Source organism: Lepidochelys kempii, chromosome 24 (genome assembly GCF_965140285.1).
Source record: "Lepidochelys kempii isolate rLepKem1 chromosome 24, rLepKem1.hap1, whole genome shotgun sequence".
NCBI lineage: Eukaryota > Metazoa > Chordata > Testudines > Cheloniidae > Lepidochelys > Lepidochelys kempii.
The window spans coordinates 7547924-7569874 of NC_136403.1; the positions used below are offsets into that span (position 1 = coordinate 7547924).

The 21951-nt window shown below is 54.9% G+C and overlaps 1 protein-coding gene across 2 annotated transcripts; it reads right to left on the bottom strand.

Moving 5' to 3' along the window:
* Window positions 1–11249: 11249 nt before the first annotated feature.
* LOC140902517 (cathepsin K) lies at window positions 11250–21731 on the bottom strand. 2 transcript variants are annotated; one of them, XM_073322669.2, is made up of 8 exons: window positions 21578–21731; window positions 19098–19224; window positions 17386–17508; window positions 16438–16593; window positions 15889–16107; window positions 13994–14159; window positions 12342–12447; window positions 11250–12164 (listed from the first exon to the last, which is right to left on the bottom strand). In XM_073322669.2, the coding sequence occupies exons 2-8, from the start codon at window positions 19221–19223 to the stop codon at window positions 12065–12067; spliced, it is 996 nt and encodes a 331-aa protein (XP_073178770.1). In that variant the 5' UTR covers window position 19224; window positions 21578–21731; the 3' UTR covers window positions 11250–12064. The 2 variants fall into 2 exon arrangements, with proteins under 2 accessions (XP_073178770.1, XP_073178772.1); XM_073322671.2 differs by lacking the exon at window positions 21578–21731 and adding an exon at window positions 19579–19600.
* Window positions 21732–21951: the final 220 nt, after the last annotated feature.

Sequence of the window (21951 nt, forward strand, 5' to 3'; positions counted from 1 at the left end):
ACTGCCAGGGGGAGGGACTCACCCGCCCCTCCCTCTGCCCCCACCCAGACACGGGGGCGAGGGGGTGCAGCAATCCGAGCCCCCGCTGCTCCTTCGACAGGGGCCTGGCCCTGGGAGATGTGTGTGTGTGTGGGGGGGGGTGTCACACAGCACAGAAATCGGCCCCTGGGGGGCTGGTGCATGAAAGGGGGCAGGGCCCCCCAGCCTCCAGGAATCCTACTACCCCTGTTCCCCCCAGATATTGCCTCCCAGTGGAGGTTGTGTGGAGGGGGGGGCTCATCCCTGGAAGTCACCCGTGGGAAGTGGGAAACAAACCCCCCGTTAGGGAGTGGGGGGCACAGGGAGACCCCTGCGGGGGGGGGGGGGCAGAGCCCAGACTGACGGGAAGCCAAAGCCCCCCCCCAGCAGGATGGGCCGGGGCTGGGGGGGAACAGGACAGAGTGTGAGGCCACTGGGCACAGACAGACACAGAGCTGGGCTGAGCAGCCTGATCCCGCCCCGCCTGTGGGCCCACGTGTGTCCACCCACCCACACACACACACACCCACACACACATAGACACCCCCACGATACACACCATACACCCCAACCCACACCCCCATACACACACACACACACACCACCCACCCAGACACCCCATACACACACCCATAGACACCCCCACGATACACACCATACACCCCAACCCACACCCCCATACACACACACACACACACCACCCACCCAGACACCCCATACACACACCCATAGACACCCCCACGATACACACCCACACCCCTGCACACACCCACACCTACGCCCACAAACACTCCCCACACCCACACCATACACACCCACACGCCACCCACCCAGCGTTCGATTTGGCCTGGCCTGGGTGTGGGTTGCCAACTTTTTAATTGCACAAAACCACACCCTTTCCCCGGCCCCACCCCACTCACTCCATCCCCCCTCCCTCCGTCGCTCGCTCTGCCCCACTGTCACCGGGCTGGGCAGGGCTTGGGGTGTGGGAGGGGGTTCGGGTTGTGGTCTCCGGGCAGACCTGACCTCAGCCGGCGCCTGGGAAGAGCCCGGCGTGTTCCTGCAGCCCCCTAGGCGTCAGCGCGGCCAGGACAGGACCGGCTCTCGGCACCAGCAAACAAGCACGTGTTTGGGGCGGCACAATTCCAGGGGCGGCTCCGAGCTCTGCCCCCACCCGCAAGCCCCGCCACCTTGGAGTGTGGAGCCAGCGCTCGGAGAGGGGGCAGTTCGCGGAGCCCCTATGGCCGCCCCTGCACCTAGGAGCCGCACGGAGCCAAGGCAGGCAGGGAACCTGCCTTAGCCCCGCAGCGCCGCCGACCGGGCTTTTACTGTCTGGTCGAAAGCCGGACACCTGGGAACCCTACCCGGGGGTACCCTGCCCGGGACCAGGTTATAACACAACGGGGTGCAGAGGGCACGGCCCAGCTGCGGGGCCATAATCACAGGGTCCATGGAGGCCAAATGTGGGGCCTTTGCTCTCTCTCTGCTCCCACTGCACCCCTGGGGTGCCAGGCTGGGAGGCCCCCCGTGACCTCCTGCCCCGCTGTGAGGAGCCTTGTCTGGCCTTGCTGGGCGTCAGACCCCCGACTCCCCCTCCATGGACAGCACAACCCCCCTCCCCGCTCAGCCCTCGACAGGTCAGCGATCGGCGCCCCCCAATCGCCCAGGATCCCCCTGGGGTGCCCAGCCCCTGGCGCTGCCCACTGGCCGAGTACCCAGCTCCGCTGCCCCCATGGACTAGGACCCCCCTGCTGAGCAGTGACCCCCCCAGCCAGCGCCCCACTCGGCCCCAGCACGGCCAGGCCTTACAGAGACAACCAGGCTGAGTTTATTGACCGGAGCCCAGAGCTGGAGAAGGAGCCGCTGGAGGCTCCTGTTATTTACTCCTCGAAACACAAGGACTAGGGGTCGGGAAATGACAGGAATGGGCGGCAGGCTTAGAACAAACACCAGGAAGTGTGTGTGTGGGGTGCGGGGGGAAGCCCTGGGCGGGGACCCCTGGCCCTGGTTTGGGCACCAGTCGGGCACTGGGGAGACCCGGGTCTGAGTCCCTGCAGCCCCACAGACTCCCCGTGGGACCCAGGCTGGTCACTGAGCCGCCCGGGCCCCTCTGTGCAGTGGGGAGAACGGCCCAGCCCCCCACAGGGGTGGGGACGAGGCCTCGGAGGGGCCCAGACGCTGCGGTGATGGGTGCCAGGGAAGCAGCCAGGACGGACGGACCCCCCGGGCCAGGCGGTGGCTGTTCCTGCCCTTTAACGCTTCATTGGCGGGACGTCCCCGGGTGGCGGGACCCAGGCTCGGGGACGCGCCTTTCCCAGCATGCACCGGGCCCCTCCCAGTATGCACCTCAACCGTGACATAAAGCTCACCCTGTTCTAAGACAGCTGGAAATGGTGTAAGATCGCCCATGAAAGTTCTGCGGAAGTTTCAGGAGTTGAAAAAATGGGCTCTGGGTTTGCAGATAGATCGTGTGATGTAGCACCCTCTGCTGGGCCCCGCAAGTCTCTCAGGGCTTGTCTTCACTGCCGCGCTAAATTGGCACCGCTGCAGCGGCACCAGCGTAGGGCGCCTGGGAGAGGTGGACGTAATTACTCCCCCTCAACGAGAGGCGGGAGCTATGTCGGCTGGACGGCGTCTCCCGTGGGGCAGACACCACTTTAAGGGGGGGTTTCAGACCCCTGAGCAGCGTAACTCGTATCAACTCCAGTGGTAACGTAGACAAGCCCTAAGAGGAAGTATGTGAGACAGATGTGGCGCCTGGGGTTTTGCAGACATGGAGTTCCAGTTTCATCCATGGTGATGTTGCTGTAGCTATGAATTTAAAGTATTTCACTAGGACCTCTGGCTTCCATACTGCGCTTGGGAAGAGATCAAGCTGCCTCTCCTGGAGTTCGCCCCCAAAGGACGAGTCTTTGCATCAAGACAGGGCAGCATCCACTTCAGCCTGTGGCCTCGTTACAGCCTCATGCTGCAGGAACGTGTGCAGACACAGTGGCACCAACTCTCATGGTTTTTATCACAGGTCTCACGATATTTGGTGCTTTTAAGCCCCAGCTTCTGGAGTCACGGGATCCCACGAGACTCCCAGCTTTCATTTAACAAACCAAAAAGAACCAGTTTCCAGCACTTTGGGGTTGCAGAGAAAAGCTTGACGGCATGGCCCCTTAATGATTCAAAAACAGGAAAGCAAGTTTTAAAAGAGCCCAAAACATGTGGTATTGTTAAAAAAAATAATCAAGGCAACCATTATGTGGGGGTGGGGGCCTACTCATGATTTTTAAATGCTTGGAGTTGGCAATCCTGGGAACGTGAGCGTGCAAGGCACAAAATAAGCAGCAGAGGGCTGAGTCGGCCATTGCTTAGCAGGAAATGCAGGTTACAGTAAAACCAGCAAACAGCGACAACAGACCTCTGGGCAACCAGCGTCTGAGCTCGGTTCGGAGCCGGTGTATTGGGCATCTATTTCTGCTTCTGCTAAAACTTCTCTCCCTCCCCACCCACATCTCACACAAAGTGCAAAAATAAACACAGCTGTTCCACACCCAAACAGAAAGAGGAACGGAGCATAAAACAGACACCAGGTTCAGCTTACCAGGCCTAATTATCTCTACCTCCTGCCAGCTGGGCTCATGCAGCCTATGAGGTATGCCCCCTATTCTTCCTAGAATATGGGGGGAGGGATAGCTTAGTGGTCTGAGCATTGGCCTGCTAAAGCCGGGGTTGTGAGCTCAATCCTTGAGGGGACCATTTAGGGATCTGGGACAAAAATTGGGGGATTGGTCCTGCTTTGAGCAGGGGGTTGGACTAGATGACCTCCTGAGGTCCCTTCCAACCCTGATAGTCCATGAAATATTGTTATAATATTATAGCATAACTACAATATAGGTTGTACAAGATAAGACATGTGAGATACCACTGGAAAGGTTATGATTTGCTGAATATGATTATCCCATTTGCAGGCCTGTATCATTTCTGCATCTGAAGTTATCCTTGAGGGGGCCATTTAGGGATCTGGGGCAAAAATTGGGGATTGGTCCAGCTTTGAGCACGGGGGTGGACTAGATGACCTTCTGAGGTCCCTTCCAACCCTGATAGTCTATGATCAATTACAAGTGGGTTTACACCCGGGGAACGCCCACCAGACAGAATGCAATCACTCTAGATGGGCCATTAGGAAAGACAATAGGTCTTTGAAGATGCAGATCTCCCACCTTCCTGGAAAGCCTTCCTGTGGATACTGCAAATAGACTTTGGGTTATGGCTGCAGGGTCATGTGATCACGGCATCCATAGTAGAATACCAGTATTTTTCCACTGAATGTGTGTGTATATGGCGGGCGGGGGGAGGGGTGGAACCACTCTGGAAAACAAAGGATTCCAACCCTATATAAAGCCTACTTAATGCAGGTGAGTGACTTAATCAGTGTTCATTCATCACTGAATCCCAGCCCAGGATAACTGCTGAAAACATCTAAGAAACAAAGACAAAGTGGGGGAAAGTGTCTGGCCTGTGAAAGAGATACCTGGAGTTCCAAGCTGCAAGCAAGAGCAGCTTGCCTTCAAGAACCTCTGCAATCTGCCTAACACAACATTTAGGGTGAGAAATTGCTAGTTATAGTTGCTAGTTTCTGCAGAAAAGGACCTAGGGGTTACAGTGGACGAGAAGCTGGATATGAGTCAACAGTGTGCCCTTGTTGCCAAGGCGGCCAATGGCATTTAGGGATGTATAGGTAGGGGCATTGCCAGCAGATTGAGGGACGTGATCGTTCCCCTCTATTCGACACTGGTGAGGCCTCCTCTGGAGTACTGTGTCCAGTTTTGGGCCCCACACTACAAGAAGGATGTGGAAAAATTGGAAAGAGTCCAGCGGAGGGCAACAAAAATGATTAGGGGACTGGAACACATGACTTATGAGGAGAGGCTGAGGGAACTGGGATTGTTTAGTCTGCGGAAGAGAAGAATGAGGGGGGATTTGATAGCTGCTTTCAACTACCTGAAAGGGGGTTCCAAAGAGGAGGGATCTAGACTGTTCTCAGTGGTAGCTGATGACAGAACGAGGAGTAATGGTCTCAAGTTGCAGTGGGGGAGGTTTAGGTTGGATATTAGGAAAAACTTTTTCATTAGGAGGGTGGTGAAACACTGGAATGCGTTATCTAGGGAGGTGGTGGAATCTCCTTCCTTAGAAGTTTTTAAGGTCAGGCTTGACAAAGCCCTGGATGGGATGATTTAGTTGGGGATTGGTCCTGCTTTGAGCAGGGGGTTGGAGTAGACGACCTCCTGAGGTCCCTTCTAACCCTGATATTCTATGGTTCTATGATAACCAGTTTATTTAGTATATTAAGCTTAGCTTGTGTGTTTGTTTCATTTGCTAGGTAATCTGCTTTGATCTGTTTGCTACCCCTTATAATCACTTGAAATCTCTCTTTTGTAGTTAATAAACTTTTTGTTTTCTCTGGGGAGCAAAAAGCTGTGAATATCTTTCTCCACATTGAGGGAGGGAGCGAATTTCAATGAGCTTACGCTGTATAGTTCTCTGTACAGCGCAAGACAGTACCATTTTGGGTTTACACCCCAGCGGGGGTGTGCACTTGAGTGCTGGGCAATTCCCTAGCTGAGTCTTCCCATGCAGAGCTGATTTCAGTGTCTGTGTCCTTCTGCAATTGGGTGTGTCCCTGCCTGTGTGGATGCTGGAGGAGGCTTGAGGGCCTGGCTCAGTAGGACAGCGTAAGGGAGGCCAGGCTGGTGGAACAGGCAAGCTCAGTGGTACCCCAGTACATCAGGTGGCATCCCGGAGGCAGGGGGCAACCCATCACACAGCCACTACATGATAGAATCATAGAAGTGTAGGATTGGAAGGTACCTCGAGAGGTCATCTAGTCCAGTACCCTGCATTCATGGCACAACTAAGGGCGTGGCTACACTTGCAGTTGTAGAGCGCCGGGAGTTAAACCCAGCCCTCAGAGACCGCAGCAGGGAAAGCGCTGCCATGTGTTCACACTGTCAGCTGCAAGCGCCGTGGCGTGGCCACATTTGCGGCACTTGCAGCGGTGCATTATGGGCAGCTATCCCACAGAGCACCTCTTCCCATTCTGGTGCTGAGGCTTGTGGGAAGGGGTCACGGGGCATCCTGGGTCCTGTCCCAATGCCCCACGATGCATCGCTTCACTTGCCCAGCAATCTCTGTGCTTCCATCCATATTTGGTCCCATCTTTCAACAGTTTTTGCACTCTGTCTTCCCTTTCGGTCTGCGAGAATGGATCCTGAACTTGTGAGGAATATACTGATGGGTCTCACCAGCACGTCACAAATTGCACTCGAGTTACTCCTTAAACGACAAAATGACAGTGAGGAGTCTGACGATGATGTCGACATGCATAACACATGCAACAAGAGACTGCTTGTGGCAATCACGGACATGCTCACCACCGTGGAAAGCCGCGTTTGGGCTCGGGAAACAAGCAATGAGTGGTGGGATCACATCGTCAGGCAAGTCTGGGTTGACGAGCAGTGGCTGCAGAACTTTCGGATGAGAAAAGCCACTTTTATGGGACTGTGGGATGAGCTCGCCCCCACCCTGCGGCACAAGGACATGAGATTGAGAGCTGTCCTGCCAGTGGAGAAGCGGGTGGCAATTGCAATCTGGAAACTGGCTACTCCAGACAGCTACTGATTGGTCGCTAACTAATTCGGTGTGGGCAAGTCTACCATTAGAATCACGGTGATGCAAGTGTGCAGGGCCATTAATCGCATCCTTCTCAGAAGAACTGTGATTCTGGGCAATGTGCATGACATTGCGGATGGCTTTGAGCAAATGGGTTTCCCTAACTGCGGAGGGGTGATAGATGGCACGCACATTCCAATTCTTGCAACAGACCACCTAGCCTCCGAGTACCTAGATCAGAAGGGGTATTTCTCGATGTTTCTCCAGGTGCTTGTGGATTACCATGGGTGTTTCAGACATTAACGCAGGCTGGTCTGAAAAGGTGCATGATGCACGCATCTTTCGGAACACAGGCCTGCTCAGGAAGCTGCAAGCCGAGACTTTCTTCCCGGACCAGAAGATCGCCGTAGGGGAAATTGAAATATACATTGTGATCCTTGGAGAACCCGCATACGCTTTAATGCCATGGCTCATGAAACTATACACAGGGAGCCTTGACAGCACCAAGGAGAGGTTCATCAACAGGCTGAGTCAGCGCAGAATGACTGTTGAGTGTGCTTTTGGCCATTTAAAGGGCCGCTGGCGCTGTCTGTATGGGAAGCTGAACCTGGCTGATGACAACATCCAAACGGTTATATCCGCATGCTGTACCCTCCATAAAGTTTGTGAAGGGAAGGGTGACAGCTTCACTCAAGCATGGGCTGCTGAGGTTGAATGCCTGTAGGCTGAATTTGAACAGCCAGAGACCAGGGCTATTAGAGGGGTCCAGCACAGGGCTGTAAGGATTAGATATGCCTTGAGGGAGCAATTCAATGCTGAAAGCCACCAGTAATGTTTGGTACCCTGCAAGGGAGTGAAGTGCAGTGGTTCCAATGCTAGTAGGCATCTGTGTTTGCTACGTATGAGGCACTGACTAGCAGTGCCTGTTGCTTTCCTGAGCTATGCTATTTTTATTTAATGCAATAAAGAATGTTTCCAAAACCAAAAAAATCATTTATTGAAAAGAAACACAACTGCTGGAGAAACACACATGGCAAGACACATCTGTGCTGTGTGGAAGGAGGGAAGAGGGCAGGATGGGGAACAGAACAATCACCGATTTGCATATGTCCTGTTATCATACTCAGCCTTCCTGGGTGGAATGCCGTGCAATCAGTGCTGTACTTCAGGCTGGCTAAAATGCATGGTGATGGCGGTTGAGTGCAGTGGGTAAGGATCATAGGTTGCAGGGCTGGGCGGTGAAGCTACAGGTGTTGGAGGCAGCTAGTGGTGATAAGAAACTGGATGTTGGGGCAAGTGGGTTGGCAGTGACATGGAGGCGCAAAGGAAAGAGTTTTGGGACAAGGGCTGTCGGGGGGCAGGGGGCGGGTGAGCGAGTGCAGATCTGCTTCATCTGCAGTGCTGTGAGCGCCTTTATCGAGTCCACTTGGCGCTCCATGATGCTTAGCAGCCGCTCTGTGCTTTGGTGCCAGCAATCTGCATTCTCCTGGCAGAGCCTCCTTTCGGTCTCCTGCCACTCCTGTACTTTTTTATTTTCAGTAAGGGACTGCTACATCACTTCATGCAGCAGGTCCTCTTTAGTTCTTCGCGGCCGCTTTCCGAGTCTTTGCAGCCTTTCAGCCATTGATAACAAGGATGGCTGGGATCTCAAAGTTGCATCTGTAAAGCCAAAATGCAACGTTTAACAGAGGCAGCATTGTTAACACTAGTCAGACCAATGATTCAGCTGAACTTAAAGACAAGCACAGTTCACACAGTAGCACAAACTGCCTGTCCCAAGGCGAGCGCACATAACCCACAAGAGCCCCAAAATGGTGAGTAACCACAGGGGCTGAGAGGACTGATTTTTCTAGGGCCGTACTATCCTCTGGGGTCCTGCGCCTTGGGGAGAGCCAACAGCTGCAGGGGAGCCCTATACTCAACCCACATTTTCCACAGGATGGGTTCATCCTGGAAGAGATCTCGCTGCTGAGGGTGACCTGGGAAGCAAGGGAGGGTCTTCTACTACAATGCGGCTTGCCTGTGTGCAGCAATGGTCCCCCCACCCGTCATGGCACAGGGGCGTGGACATGTTAGCCTTACTGGGACAAGGAGCACAGTAGTTCTGCCAAGGAACCTGCGCAAGCCGATTGCCCAGCTCCTGCTTGAGACCTTCGATGGGATCACGGAGGCCGATTACCATAATGTGAGAGTGTACATCAATGCCCTATTCCGCATCTAGGCATGCATGCAGCCCTAACCCTTCTTTCTGCAACCCTCCTCGCCCCAAGAGCCCACACCCAACAACTCCCTTCTCAAAATAAAACTGCTTACCGGGCACCTCCTCTGCGGTTTGTGCTTCCCCAAGCACCATCCGCTGTGACTGGCTACCTTCCTCCTGGCTTGAAAACAGCTCCTGGCTGCATGCATCTAGGGATGCTGTGCCATCCTCTGGCTCTGGGCCTCCCTCCTCAGCACCCTCACTCCCACTTTCCTCGTCCTGCCTTGCTGCACTCTGGGCTGTCATGGCCTCTGAAGTGTCCATGGTGCTCTTTGGAGTGGAGGTGGGTGTCGCCCCCAAGTATGGTCACTTGAGGGCAGGGCAGTAGACTTCAAGGTGATAACCAGAGTGGCTAGAACAGGCATTTTGGGACACTTCCTGGAGGCAGCCAGAGTGCATTAATAGACCAGGGCATCCACACTGGCACCGTGGCACTCCAGCCGGGCGCAGCAAGCTCTGTGCTTCTTGTGGAGGTGGATTACCAGGAGCACTCCAGCTGCAGAGTCCGGGTGCTCTATGTGCCTTGCCAGTGTGGACATCTTAGGAGTTAGGGCTGATTTAATGTGCTCCAACTTGCAAATGTAGCCAGGGCCTAAGTATTATCTGACCATCCCTGATAGGTATTTGTCTAACCTGCTCTTAAAAATCTCCAGTGAGAGCTTCCACAACCTCCCTAGGCAATTTATTCCAGTGCTTAACTACCCTGACAGTTAGGAAGTTTTTCCTAATGTCCAACCTAAACCTCCTTTCCTGCAATTTAAGCCCATTGCTTCTTGTCCTATCCTCAGATGTTAACGAGAACAATTGTTCACCCTCCTCTTTGTAAAAACCTTTGACATACTTGAAAACGTTCTCATGTCCCCTCTCAGTCGTCTCTTCTCCAGACTAGACACACCCAATTTTTTCAAGTTTTCCTCGTAAGTCAGGTGTTCTCGACCTTTAATCATTTGTGTTGCTCTTCTCTAGACTTTCTCCAATTTGTCCAATTTCCCAAAGTGTGGTGTCCAGAACTGCACACACTTCTCCAGCTGAGGCCATAGCAGTGTGGTGTAGAGGAGAAGAATTACTTCTCATGTCTTGCTTACAATGGAGTTTTAGCTGCTTATGTGTAAGTGTGAAGAGTTGGGGAAGGGGTTGCATTTGGTGCAATGGTCCGATTCTCTCTCTGTTGCCCCAGGCTGTCTGGATCACCCCTGCTATCATCAGCGTGGCCTTGGTTTGCAGCTTCATCAGTGAAACAACCCAATGCAAACCTATTTGCTAGAGCTGTAGCCCTCTTGCCTTGTGATCAGTCCTCGGATACTTCCAAAGGGTCACCCCACAGATGGCTGCATTGCACCAAGTGGTGAAGCAAGCCCAGTAGAGGTTGAGTCCCACAGAGAAGAGACTGGCCTGTCACAAGCACAAAGGGACTCGTTATTGTGGCTGCTGGTTACAGACCGACCCTGTGGTTCTCTCCAGCTCTTCATGCTGGGCTGCCTAGAGTTCTCACATGTGGCTTTTTTGTGTCTGTAACATTGGGATAATGTTTACCCACTAGAGCTGGTCAGAAAATGGTTTCTCCTCCCCCCATGGAAAATTTCAACAGTTTCATTGAAAAAAAAATCAAAAGGCAAAATAGTTCAATTTGGAAATGCTTCCATGGAGCCTCATGGGAGCAGTAGCTCAGATGCCTCCCGCCTCCACTCTTCTCTATAGGCTGACTCCCTACTCAGACTACATATCCCATGATGCATCATAATCTCCCCTCTTGGAGTGGTGAGGCCAGGCATCATAGGAGTCCTATGGCCATGGTGCATCATGGGAGTTGTAGTCCAGCTGAGGAGCGTGGGGCAGATGATGCAGCTGGACTACAACTCCCATGAGGCATGGTGGCAGAGGTCAGAATCTATATTGTTCCATTTTCAGGCATTTGTTTTTGTTTGATGAAAAACATCAAAGCTTTCCGTGGGAAGCAGGCAGAGACTCTTTGCAAAATATTTCATTTGGTCAGACATCCAGTTTTCCACCTACAGTTTGGATGCAAAGGTTTTGACCGGCTGGGTTAGCCACCTCATCTGGCAGCGGGGGCCCCCATGTATTTGTAATGTTTTCAAACAGCATTGAGCTCCTCCAATGGCAGGCCCAAGGGAATCATGGTCGAGGCTTAACAACAGGACTGGCAAGCAGCGAACAGGGCCGGGGCGTCACCTCGCAAGGCCCAACCTGACACGAAACCGGGAGGTCAGGATTTGTGGACGCCATTGGCAACCTTGAATCAGTGCCCCCGTAACAATTCAGCCGGGCTACAGAGCAAACCACCAAGCACGGGACGGGTTATTCCCAACTGGGTTTATTTAAAAATAAAATCATGTCAGTCTCACCAGAACCTGGCACACTGGAGTAGGGCTGCAAGTGTGCATGGGATACGGAGTGGGCACAGTGGTTGCCATATGTGCCAACACACAGGCAAAGCATCCTCCCCTTCCAACCCCAGCGAGGCAATGTCTCCAGTGGAACGAAGGACAGACAGGACAGGGGGAACATGAAGCCACCTGCAGAACCTCACTAGGAGGTGGAATCCAGGCAACCTCCCCCCACTTTGCTGATGCATCCCAAGGTTTCAGAATCTGGGTTACGCGATCCCTCTCACCTGTGCGTCTCTGTCCCTATAGTGGGGGGTGGGGCAGGACAGAACTCAGCAGCAGGGCGTGCATCATACGGGCTGCAACGGACTGCTGCATACGAATGAGGGACGTTGGGGCCACGGAGCAGATCCAGGATTTAGGAGACGCGATGGCTATAGTTCTACAGCTCATATGGGTAGAGACCTGCTCCTCTGGAGCTGCTGGGCGAGAGTTCTAATCCCAGCAACAGCGTCTGTGTTCTTTTACCCACGCATCCCAGGGAGAGGGAGATGCTTACGTTTTGGGAGGTGGGGGGGGGCTCATAGAACAGGGACAATCCCTCATCAGACTTTGCAGATCAAAAAAGAGAAGGGCAGAGTATAAAAATGGCAAGCACAAAAGGCTAGTACAGAAGCCGAGGAGGAGACAGCCCCGGACGCTGAGTCAGAGATGCAGATACTCCACGATGCCAGCTCAAAAATCCAGCCGCTGCTTTGGAACAGTGCTCGGGGCGGCGGGCTCACATCTTGGGGAAGCTGGCCAGGTTGGCAATGCCGCAGGCGTTGTTCATATTCCGGGCCATCAGGATATAACCCTTGTTGCCCCAGCCCTCTCCCCAGCTGCGGAGAGAAAAGAGAGGGAGTGAAAAGCTCTGCCACGATTCACTGGCCCTTCCCCATTTCTATAAGATCACCCTGGCCCAGTGCCACCTTTCCTCACCACGGGGCTCCTGGCAGAGGCTGCGGCTGCACTAGGAGGCAGGTGCCCTTAGAAGGCACGGGCTGGCGTTGCATTACCTGTTCTTGACAATCCAGTGCTTGCTGCCCTTCTGGGTGCCATATCCCACGGCCAGCACTGCGTGGTTGATGTTCTCAGCGCTGCAGCTTTCATCGTAGTACACACCTGGCGGACGGAGGGCAGGAGTCACTCGTGGGTATAACAGCACTTTGGGACATAGGAATCGCCAGACTGGACCAGCCCCATGGCCCAGCTAGCCCAGAATGTCGTCTCTGATAGCGCTTCTGAAGAAAGCGCAAGAACCCCACAGTAGGCGGATGTGGGATAATCTGTCTGCCATGTTAGATCTCATCCTGGTCTCTAATAGCTAGAGCAAGGCTTAAACCCATCCCCCACTCAGTTTCCCCATCTATACAATAGGAATAATGATACTGACTTCCTTTGCAAAGCACTTTGAGTAGCTTTAGCCTACCTCTTAACTAGGGCCTGTTATTATTAAATCCTGAAGCATGAGGTTTAATATCCCTTCCAAAAATGGTGAGCGTTAATGGCGACAACTCTGGCTGCGCGTGTTATCTACATAAAGGTCTAATCTCTTTTGGGATCTTGTTAAATTCTTGGTCTCACCACCTTCCTGTGGCAATGAGTTCCGCAGCCCAATTACACTCGGTATGGAAAAGACTGGAAACCAAGTGCAAGTTGTTAACAGTGAGGGTGATTAACCGCGGAAACAATTTACTGAGGTGAATAGTGGATTCCCCCTCACAAGCAATTTTACAGTCAAGGTTGAACTAGACAGCCTAGCTTAGTAAAACAGCCCAAGAGGAGCTAATTCAGGGAAGCCCTACGGCTTGTTTTATACAGGTGGTCAGACTATCAGAGCAAACAATTATTTTTTGTCAAGGTCCAAATGTCTTGATCAAGGTGCAGTCAAAGGTCCAGATTCCATAGAAAACAATAAGTAAATAAAAAGATTTGGGAGTCCATTCAAAAAATGTCCGGCAGTCCAGATTTGGGCCGCAGTCCGCCTATTGACTACCCCTGTTGGATGATGACCGTGGTCCTTTCTGGCCTTGGAATCTATTTCCTTTTAATCAGTTTCAAATTTGGCCACCTTTTAAATGTCATCAGCTGTCCATGCAAAGCATTACAATCAATGCTAGCTGCCGTTAGTTGTTATGCTGATTGTTACAAGTCAGCCCATTGTAAAGCAGGATCACCACCCTGCAGGCAGCTTGGACTTGCAAGCATACACACACACACACCCTGTCCAGGGAGTTCCTCACCGGACAACTCCAGCATCATTAGCATAGAAGGGGCACACTACACACAACTCACTGTGTGGCAGAAGCTATCCCAGAACCCAGCTCCTGTCTGCTCTGCCTGTGCATTAAAGATCAGCTGGCACTTCGCATTAGATCAAGGGATGCCCTTTGTCAAAATTCCTCCTCCTCATCTGTCTGCCCAGCGGCTGCCTTCCACCCCAGAGGTGGCTGCATTTCCGTGGCATCTGCACAGCCCAGGGTGGAAGATGTGATGATGGAGTGGGATGAAATATGGAGAGTGGGGTCTTACCCTCCCCTTGATGCCCAACATACCTGAGACTCCCTTCCCACCAGCAAAAGCCAAGGCGGAATAGACCCCACCCTATGGGCAATCCCGATGCGTCTCTAGTCATCACCTGGGGCTCATTAGGTTCCACTCTTCCTACCTCTGCTGTAGAACTGGAAGGAGGACAGGCTGGCATCAATGCCCACAGACACAGGCCCCACCCTGGCCACAGCTCTCTTCAAGGCCTTCTCATTCCCTTCTGGGATTTCCTTGTACCCACGACACTTGGCGGCTTTTCCGGTAGGGCTGTACATGCAGGTTTCATCCTGCAGGGGGCAGAAAGCGCAGCCGGTGATGTCACCAATAGGGCAGGTTGCAATTTCACTGTCAAAGGTGGTTTTCGGGGGAAGGAAACTGGCTGCTTTGTCGAATCGGAAATTTCCAGGGGATTCTGATTTTGTCTCCGTTTTATAGTGGGTTGTTTTGTTTTTTTTTTTAATTTTATCCCCCCGTTTTCTGCAACCAAAACTGAAAAGGTCTGGCCGCTGTGAGAGAAACCAGCGGGTTTGACCGACCAGCTGACATTTTTCAGTGTCCGGTTGCAAAAAAACCCCAAAACCCCCCCCTAAAGTTAAAATTTTGGTTTCCAATAAAAACTCTGAGAACTCTGCGGAAAACAAAACCTTTTTCAATTTCATCCAAACTTTGTGCTGGGGGAAAAAAAAATAAATAATTAGAATTTCCCAGCCAGCTCTCGTGATCAGAGCCAGGCAAGGGCAAAATACCCGGGGTGGGGGTGGGGGTGGGAGGAGAGTTGCTTTATGCCCCTGATACCCCAGGAAAACATCCTCCTCCGTCATCCCGATCAGGAGTTTGGAACAACTGTCCTGGGGAGACAAGGACACCTGCAGAACCTATCCCAGCTTTTAGGGGAGAACTGCCCTGCTGGGGCACTGGACTGGGTCAGTACGCAGCGGCCTGGAGGCGCTGGAGAAAACTGCTAGCTTTGTAAGGAAGCTGCTGGCTCATTCCTGGGCAGTGTGTGAACCGTAAGCGCGAGGTCCAGCCAGCAGAGAGCTCCCACGATCTCTCCAGCCCAGAAGCGGGTAGCGTGACCAGAGGGGGCCGCTCAGGAGGAAGTAGCGGCAGCCGGGGAGCTGGCTACAGAGGAACCCGGGTCGCGTGGGTGTCAGGAGTGACAGGTTGAGAGCCAGAGTGGGGGACAGCTGGGCTGCGGGGGGATCAGTAACCTGGGCTGGCGGAGAGCCAGGAGGCTCAGTTGTGAGTCGAGCTGGGCGAATAAGTGATTTTTCAATTCAGGTTGAACCAAAAATCTGAATTTTTTCTGGTGTTTTTGATGAACCGAAGCAAAGCACTCGGGGCTGGTCCGTTCAGGGGAGCAGGGCCTGAAAACGGAGGCTCCTGCCTGCCAAGGGTGTGCCCTGGCAGGGCTAGTAGTTATGGGGGGGGGGGGCACAGCACCACCATCACCACCGCTTGGCCGAAATGATTCACGTCAAAATCAGGGATCGTTTCACCTCGACCAAAACTGCATTTTTCCTGGAGTAAATTAGGTGTCCTGGAAGTGCTGCCCAGGTCTGGCGAGGAGCCCTGCCCCATCTCAGGAGCTCTTACACCATGGCACAGCTCCCTACAGCAAGCGTCTGCTGGAGACGTAGAGCAGCTGCCGGCTAAGCTCCTCCTGGTCCTACACAAGTGGGCAGGGAGCAGGAGGCGTCTCGTCAGGGCAGAGCTGGCACAGGTTACTTCCCCAGCGGCAGCAGGAAGTCAGTGGTCACTAGAGTCACCATCTAGTGACTGCCCCTTATCTGGACTGGATCAAGCCAGCTCCACTCACTGCCATCCTCTGGGCAAGAAGGTGCGAGTCCCCCTCTCCCAGCCTTGCAAAATTCTACTCCAAGGAGTTAGCGGCTGCTTTGCCCTCAGTGCCATGGGGAGCAGACCTCACGCCTGGACTGGTGCATCACCATAATCCCTCCCCCTCTGCCCCCATCTCTGTCACCAAGTTGATAGAGCCAAAGCCGGTGCACTGACCTGGCCGATGTAGGGGTAGGAGTCCTCTGAGTCAATGCCCCTGTTCTCCTTCACGTACTCGAAGGCGTTGGTCATGTAGCCGCCCCCGCAGCCATCATTGTTGGTCACGCAGTCGACCAGGTTCTGAGGGCTGAGAGACAGCATCTTTCCGGTCTGCCGCTTGAGCTGCCCCTCCAGGGCCCCGACGGAGCTGAAAGCCCAGCAGGAGCCGCACTGGCCCTGACACACAGGAGGGAAGATGGTCAGAAATGAGAGGCTGTTCCTAGCCCGAGGGGCAGAAGGAGCAGAGAGGGAGAGCAGAAAACAGCCAGTATTTGTGATTATTCCCCCCACTGATATGTAAGGATCTCACAGGAGTCAGATCTCCATCGCCCTGGCCTAAATCCAGAGCCACTCCACCTCTGTGGAAACCAGCTCAGATCCCGGCCACCTGCTCTCTGAGCTGGTCCTGAAAATCCTGGCCAACAAGCAAAGTGCAGTGTAGGGCAGCCGTACGGTTCAACCGGGGTGGACAAGGAAGTGCCGACCTTGGACAACAGCACTGCTTACCTGGTTCTTCACGGGCGTCACGTAGCCCTTCTTCCTCCAGTCCACCGAGTCCGGCACCCTCTCCTCCCAGTCGGGAACGTAGACCGTGTCATTGCTGGGCCCACGCGACGGAGGGACCTTCAGCCCCGTCATCTTCTGCACCACCTCCTCGCTGGTCTAGGGAAGGAGAGGCGGACGTTTGGCAAAGCTGGGCGCTGGCGGACAGTTTTGTAGTCGCCGTTTGGCGAGAGCTGCCGCGCGTGGCCCAGGGCAGGAGGGGCCGTGAACCAAAGGCACTGCCTGGGGAATTGCACGGTAGAGGAGAACTTTAGTGTGTCTAAACCTGCCAGGCTGGTGCACGCCCCGGCTGGAGAGGAAACATGAGCTTCTGCCAAGAGAGAACTCCCCTCTCTTGCCCTGCCATGAACAGTGTTTAAGCTGGTGCAGCACGGACGCAGGGGTCAAAGTGTACAGACGCGGAAGCAGGTCGTGCCCCTATGCTCCAGCAGCCAGACTCGGTGCCTGGACAGATGGGGATAGGAGCAAAGCCCCATGCTCAGACGCTTGGTGAGATCGTCTTCCCCACCTCGTTAGCATATGTACTGCAGCGGCACCTTCACGCACTTTCACCGGGCTGGGGCAGGGGGTTGGGGTGAGGGCTCCGGGGTGGGGCCAGGTGAGGAGCCCCGTGACTCCCCCCAGGAGCCGGACCTACTAGCACCAGGACAGGTAGGGACTAGTCTGCCTCAGATCCCGCAGCACCGCCGACCAGACGGTCATTGGTGCTGACCGGAGCCGCCAGGGTCCCTTTTCAACCAGGCGTTCCCGTCGAAAACCAGGCATCTGGTCACCCTAAGCCGAACTCCCCAGCGATGATCATGAGGCAGACGGACAGACGGTAACGCTGCTGCGGCACCGGGGGATAATTCACAGAGGATCTGGAAATACCCCGGCATATCATCCACCTACCATGTCCCCCAGGTGGTTCATGGCCAGTTCGTAGGTGTGGGTGCCCAGAGAGAACTCCAGGTTGTGGGTGGCGATGTACTTGAGGTTCTTCTCCCAGATCAGCCGCCGCGAGAGCTCGTCCATCTGTGAGGCAAGGAGGGCTCAGGAATGGAAACACACCAGGCTATTGGATGCCAAGGGCCGGACCCTGCTCAGACTCCCGCCGGCGCTAGCATGGGGAGTTACAGCAGGGTCTGGAGCCTACGTGGTGGGGGTGGGAGTTATCGCTGTCCCAGTGCACCGCAGAGATCGAGAGCTCTGGAATAGAGCCTCCCATATTGCCCTGGGATGGGCAAGGTGATCTCCCGGGTCTTGAACCCAGGCCTGGGAGTCCCCAGACACCTGCCACATCCTGGCCTCCACTCAGTGGCTACTGAAGCCCACTGGGCTATAGCCCCAGCCAAGGCACCACCCCCGGGAGCTCTGATTGGAAGATCGCCCAGCTCCACCGATTGGTCCAGCTATGCTGTTTAAACCAGAAGGAGGAAGTTTGTCTGAGGAACCAGGTAGTTTCCGGTTGTGGTTGCGTCAAACCCTGCTTGGGGCTGGCCCCCACACCCAGTCGTGTTCCTGGTTCCTGCTCTGCTCCTGTTCCCACCGTGCTCGCCCCCAGTGACCATTCCCGGATCCCACCCTGGCCTTGGACTTCTGCACCTGACTCCTGCGTGATCCTTGGCTCTGGCCTTTGGCACCTGACCACGGCTCTGACCCCCAGCTTCCAGTGCTGGTTCTCCCTCTGGCTTGATCCCTGGCTCTGGGAACTGGCAGCTGACTCTGGTGCCGACCCTTGGCTTCGATCCCCAACCTGTACCCCTGCTCCACCCACTAGACCTGACTGCCTCTACCCCAGTCCATAAGAGCCAGTCAACATCCATGCAACATCCTGGTGGCGCGCGATTGCTTTCAAGCTTCAGGAGAATTCCCCAGGCTGGCCAAAGCAGTAACAAGTGGCTGGGGGGTGCCGCAGCAGATGGCCCTCGCCTTTTGTGCCAGCGGACCAAAGTTCAAACCCTGGACGTGCCTCGTGCAGGGGATAACTCAGGACCTCTGATGCAGGAGGTCAGGCTTAGTGGCTCATTAGGGTCCAGTCTAGCCTTAAGCTCTAGTCCTACGTTCCCCCACAGTCATGCAGCCTCTCGGCCTTTCCCCATTGCTAGATCCTACCCTCTTTCGGGGGTCTCTCATAACCCCTCTGCCACCGAACTTCTAGCCCTACAAGACCCGCTCTGCCCATAACCCTAATCCCTCCACTCCTTACCCCTCCAGGGAAGGGGAATCTCATTGCCAGTGCTAGGCACTCCATCAGCCACTCAAAAACCAGCTGCCCCGTTCTCAAAAAACCTCAGTGCTCCAGCTACAGGAAAGCCAGGGGCCTGACTCTCCACACCCATTCGTGCTGGGGCAGAGTGGGTGTAAAGTGCTACCGGTCCCCCTGATGTGGCAGGTCTCTGCAGTGGTGCGAGCGGCGACCACATGAGGGCAAACCAGCCCCATGGTCTTTAGCAGAGGAGACAGACCTCGGCTCTGGATCCCCGTGCGTGCTAGCGGGGCGGCGGCTGCTTTTGGGGCCTGGCCTGCTGAGCGTTCAGCCCCACAGCTGTGCTGAAGCCCACTGCTCCCCCAAGCGTCCTGACCCATATGGAGCTGCCGGACTCCTGCCCCACCCTGGGTACCTTGCCGTTGTACTCTTTGCGGTAGGTTTTCTTCCATAGCTCCCACTGGGAATCCAGCGCCTCCTCTGGGTACACGCTGGCCTTCACTGCTGGGAGCAGCAGGGCTAGTAGGCTGATCCACCACATCCTGCCAGGGCGGAGGGGAAAGCCATGAGCAGGGCAATGTAGGAGGGCAGCATTGGACAGGTTAAAGCGATACGAGACTCCCCCCTCCCCGACGACCTCCAACCACACAGGGTCAATACAGATCCCCATGGCTGTAGAGGTTGCATACCCTGCAGGCACAACGCATGGCAAAATGTGGGCCAGGTCCCCCTCTAGTGGCCAGTCCGCATAGAGGAGAACTGCCTACTACAGCTGCCAGAGCTGCCCTTTTAGCTCAAGCGGTGGAAGTCTGGGTTGTGGTTCTGAAAGTTTGGGTTCAACCCTGGCTGATGACCCGCAGGGGAGGGGGTGTCATTACACCGGCAGGCGTTCGCACCCTGTTTTAACACAGCTGCAGCTCAAGTGATTGCCTCCTGTACATTACCCCTGCGGCTGCAGGTCGCTGGGGCTTAGCATTGCTGGGGGGAGGGGGGTGGGCTCCGGCCCTGCCCCGTTCTGCACTGTGCCTGCTCCGTGACTAGAGCAAGGACTTTGCTCCTGAATTCTGGTGACATGGAGCCCTCGGAAGCACTCCACTCCCCGGACCAAAAACGCAAAGCCTCGGCAGGGGGAGGGTTTTACATGGGGGCGGTCAATGAAAACTTCAGTGTGAGGTAGGCTCTTCTTTCACCAGCCGGATCCCAGCCCCTGGACTCCCAGCTGGCTGGGACAGCCTGGTCAGATGTACAAGCAACCATCACATGAGCCCCAGCAGCTGTTTCCCATTAGGGCCTTTTGGCAGATGCCTGGGAGATTTTGGAGGAATGCAGGGCAAGCCGGCTGGGCTCGTTAACTCGGCTCTACGGCAGCTCGGCCTGGCGTAGGCCGGCCCAGGATAAAACCCATTGCAGCTCATTGCTGCCTTAGCTCCCCCCTGTTCAAGGCATTTTCCACAGGCAGGTAACGTTATTGCCACCTTACAGATAGGAAAACTGAGGCACAGAATGAGGCCCTCAGAACTGAGGTCTTGCAGCAAGTCAGCGGCTTTGCTGGGAACAGATCCCAGGTGTCCTGGCTGCTGGGCCAGTTGCTCTAACCACTGGACCACCCTGCCTCCTCTCAAGCCTGCTATCCCCATTTCCCAACTTCAGAAATGCAGGGCAGCGTGGGGAAGGGACGTGTCCCAGGGGCACGGAGCTGGGTGTAGAATGCAGGTCCCCCAACAGGCGCTCCTGCCCTCGTCAGCTGCCAGGATCAAGCCCTGAGCTCCACGAGGAGTCCTTGTGGCACCTTAGAGACTAAAATTTATTTGAGCACAAGCTTCCGTGGGCTAGAACCCACTTCATCAGATGCATGGAGTGGAAAATACAGGAGCAAGTATAAATACATGAAAAGATGGGAGTTGCCTTACCAAGTGTGAGGTCAGTCTAATGAGACAATTCAATTAAGAGCAGGATAAATAACTTTTGTAGTGGTATCCTCCCTCAGTATCCTCGTTTTTGCTGATACAGACTCACATGGCTTCCACTCTGAAACCTGTCACAGCCAGCATCATCACCGCTCTGTCACGCTCCCTTCAGTGCCCTCTGCCCGCGTCCACCCTCCAGCCCTGCCTGGCACCCAGCATGCCAGTGACCAGAGATGAATGGACGGCTCCTCCCGCTCTGTGCAACCCGCCTTCCCCGTGCTGAGCTCAGCTTGTTAAACCCCTCTTCAGAAATCAGTGACCCCCAGGGCGGTGTAATGGCTGGAGCACTGGAAATGGGCACAGAGCACCTGGTTTCTGTCTCTGGCGTGATCCTGGGGGAAGTCACGTCTCCCTCTCCATGCCTCAGTTTCCCCTCTCTCACCTTTTATCTGCCTGGTCAATTCTGAGTGGAAGCCCTTGAGGGCGGGGGCTGTTTCTCACTTCAAGTATGCACCGGACCTAGCCCAGTGGAAGCCCTGGCTCTCCAGGAAGGCCTCCAAGTGCTCCCATAAAACTAACATGCCAGACTCCCCGTTCAGTTTACAAGCCAGGCTATCAACCCGGGGTTCCAAACTGCTTCCATTCCCCTGGGCCTGGGGGAAGTTCAGCCCCAGCAGCAAACTTCTGAAACTGCCCCAGGCCTCTGCTGGTCGGTCCAGATGCTCAGGGGAAGAAGGAAACGAAAGCGAACAAAGAACCTATTCCGAGACCAGCAAAAGCTACTGCCTGGGGCTATGAAACCTCTTCTGCCCCCCAGGGAAAGCTCTGTAATCTGGGCCACAGGGCACAGGCAGGAGAATCTTTCTGCATCGTACCCCACAGGCATGGGGCACCAGCTTCGGAGCGAGCAGACCCAGCAGCCCTGGTGGCTGTGTCTGGAGAGCTATCTTATCCCCCTTTGCTGCTAAGGAGGAAAGCGGGGCCTCACCTGTAAGTCGTGGCTGCTCTCGGATACCAAAGTTAGCAACCTCTTCTCCGTGCCCCAAAGAGATGCCGAGCAGAGATGAGAGCCGGGATGCTGCAGCCCTGCTTGCCTGCTAGTTCTTTTTATGCTGGCTGGATTGAGGAAGTCGGGCAGGAAGCTGGAAAATATGGGCTGTCAGTTTCATGCAGGGTTTACTCAGATTTGCATATGGGCCTGGCGGGTGGGGGAGGCCTGCAGAGTGCGGAGCTGGCTGGGTGTTCGGTTTCACATGACCTGCAGCTGCCTGCAGAACTTAGTCACCTCTCACCGGGCCTTGCCCCCTGGGGAGTCATTTGCACCTGGACAAAGCGGGTGCAGGGGAGAACTTGGGGGGGGGG

Excerpts from the sequence above, each read along its gene's own strand:
- LOC140902517 (XM_073322669.2), bottom strand. The coding sequence starts at position 19,223 with ATGTGGTGGATCAGCCTACTAGCCCTGCTGCTCCCAGCAGTGAAGGCC. Across the intron at positions 17,509-19,097 it reads GCAAAGAGTACAACGGCAAG|ATGGACGAGCTCTCGCGGCG; the intron begins GTACCCAGGGTG and ends CTTGCCTCACAG. Across the intron at positions 12,448-13,993 it reads CTTCCAGTTCTACAGCAGAG|GTGTGTACTACGATGAAAGC; the intron begins GTAGGAAGAGTG and ends TCCGTCCGCCAG.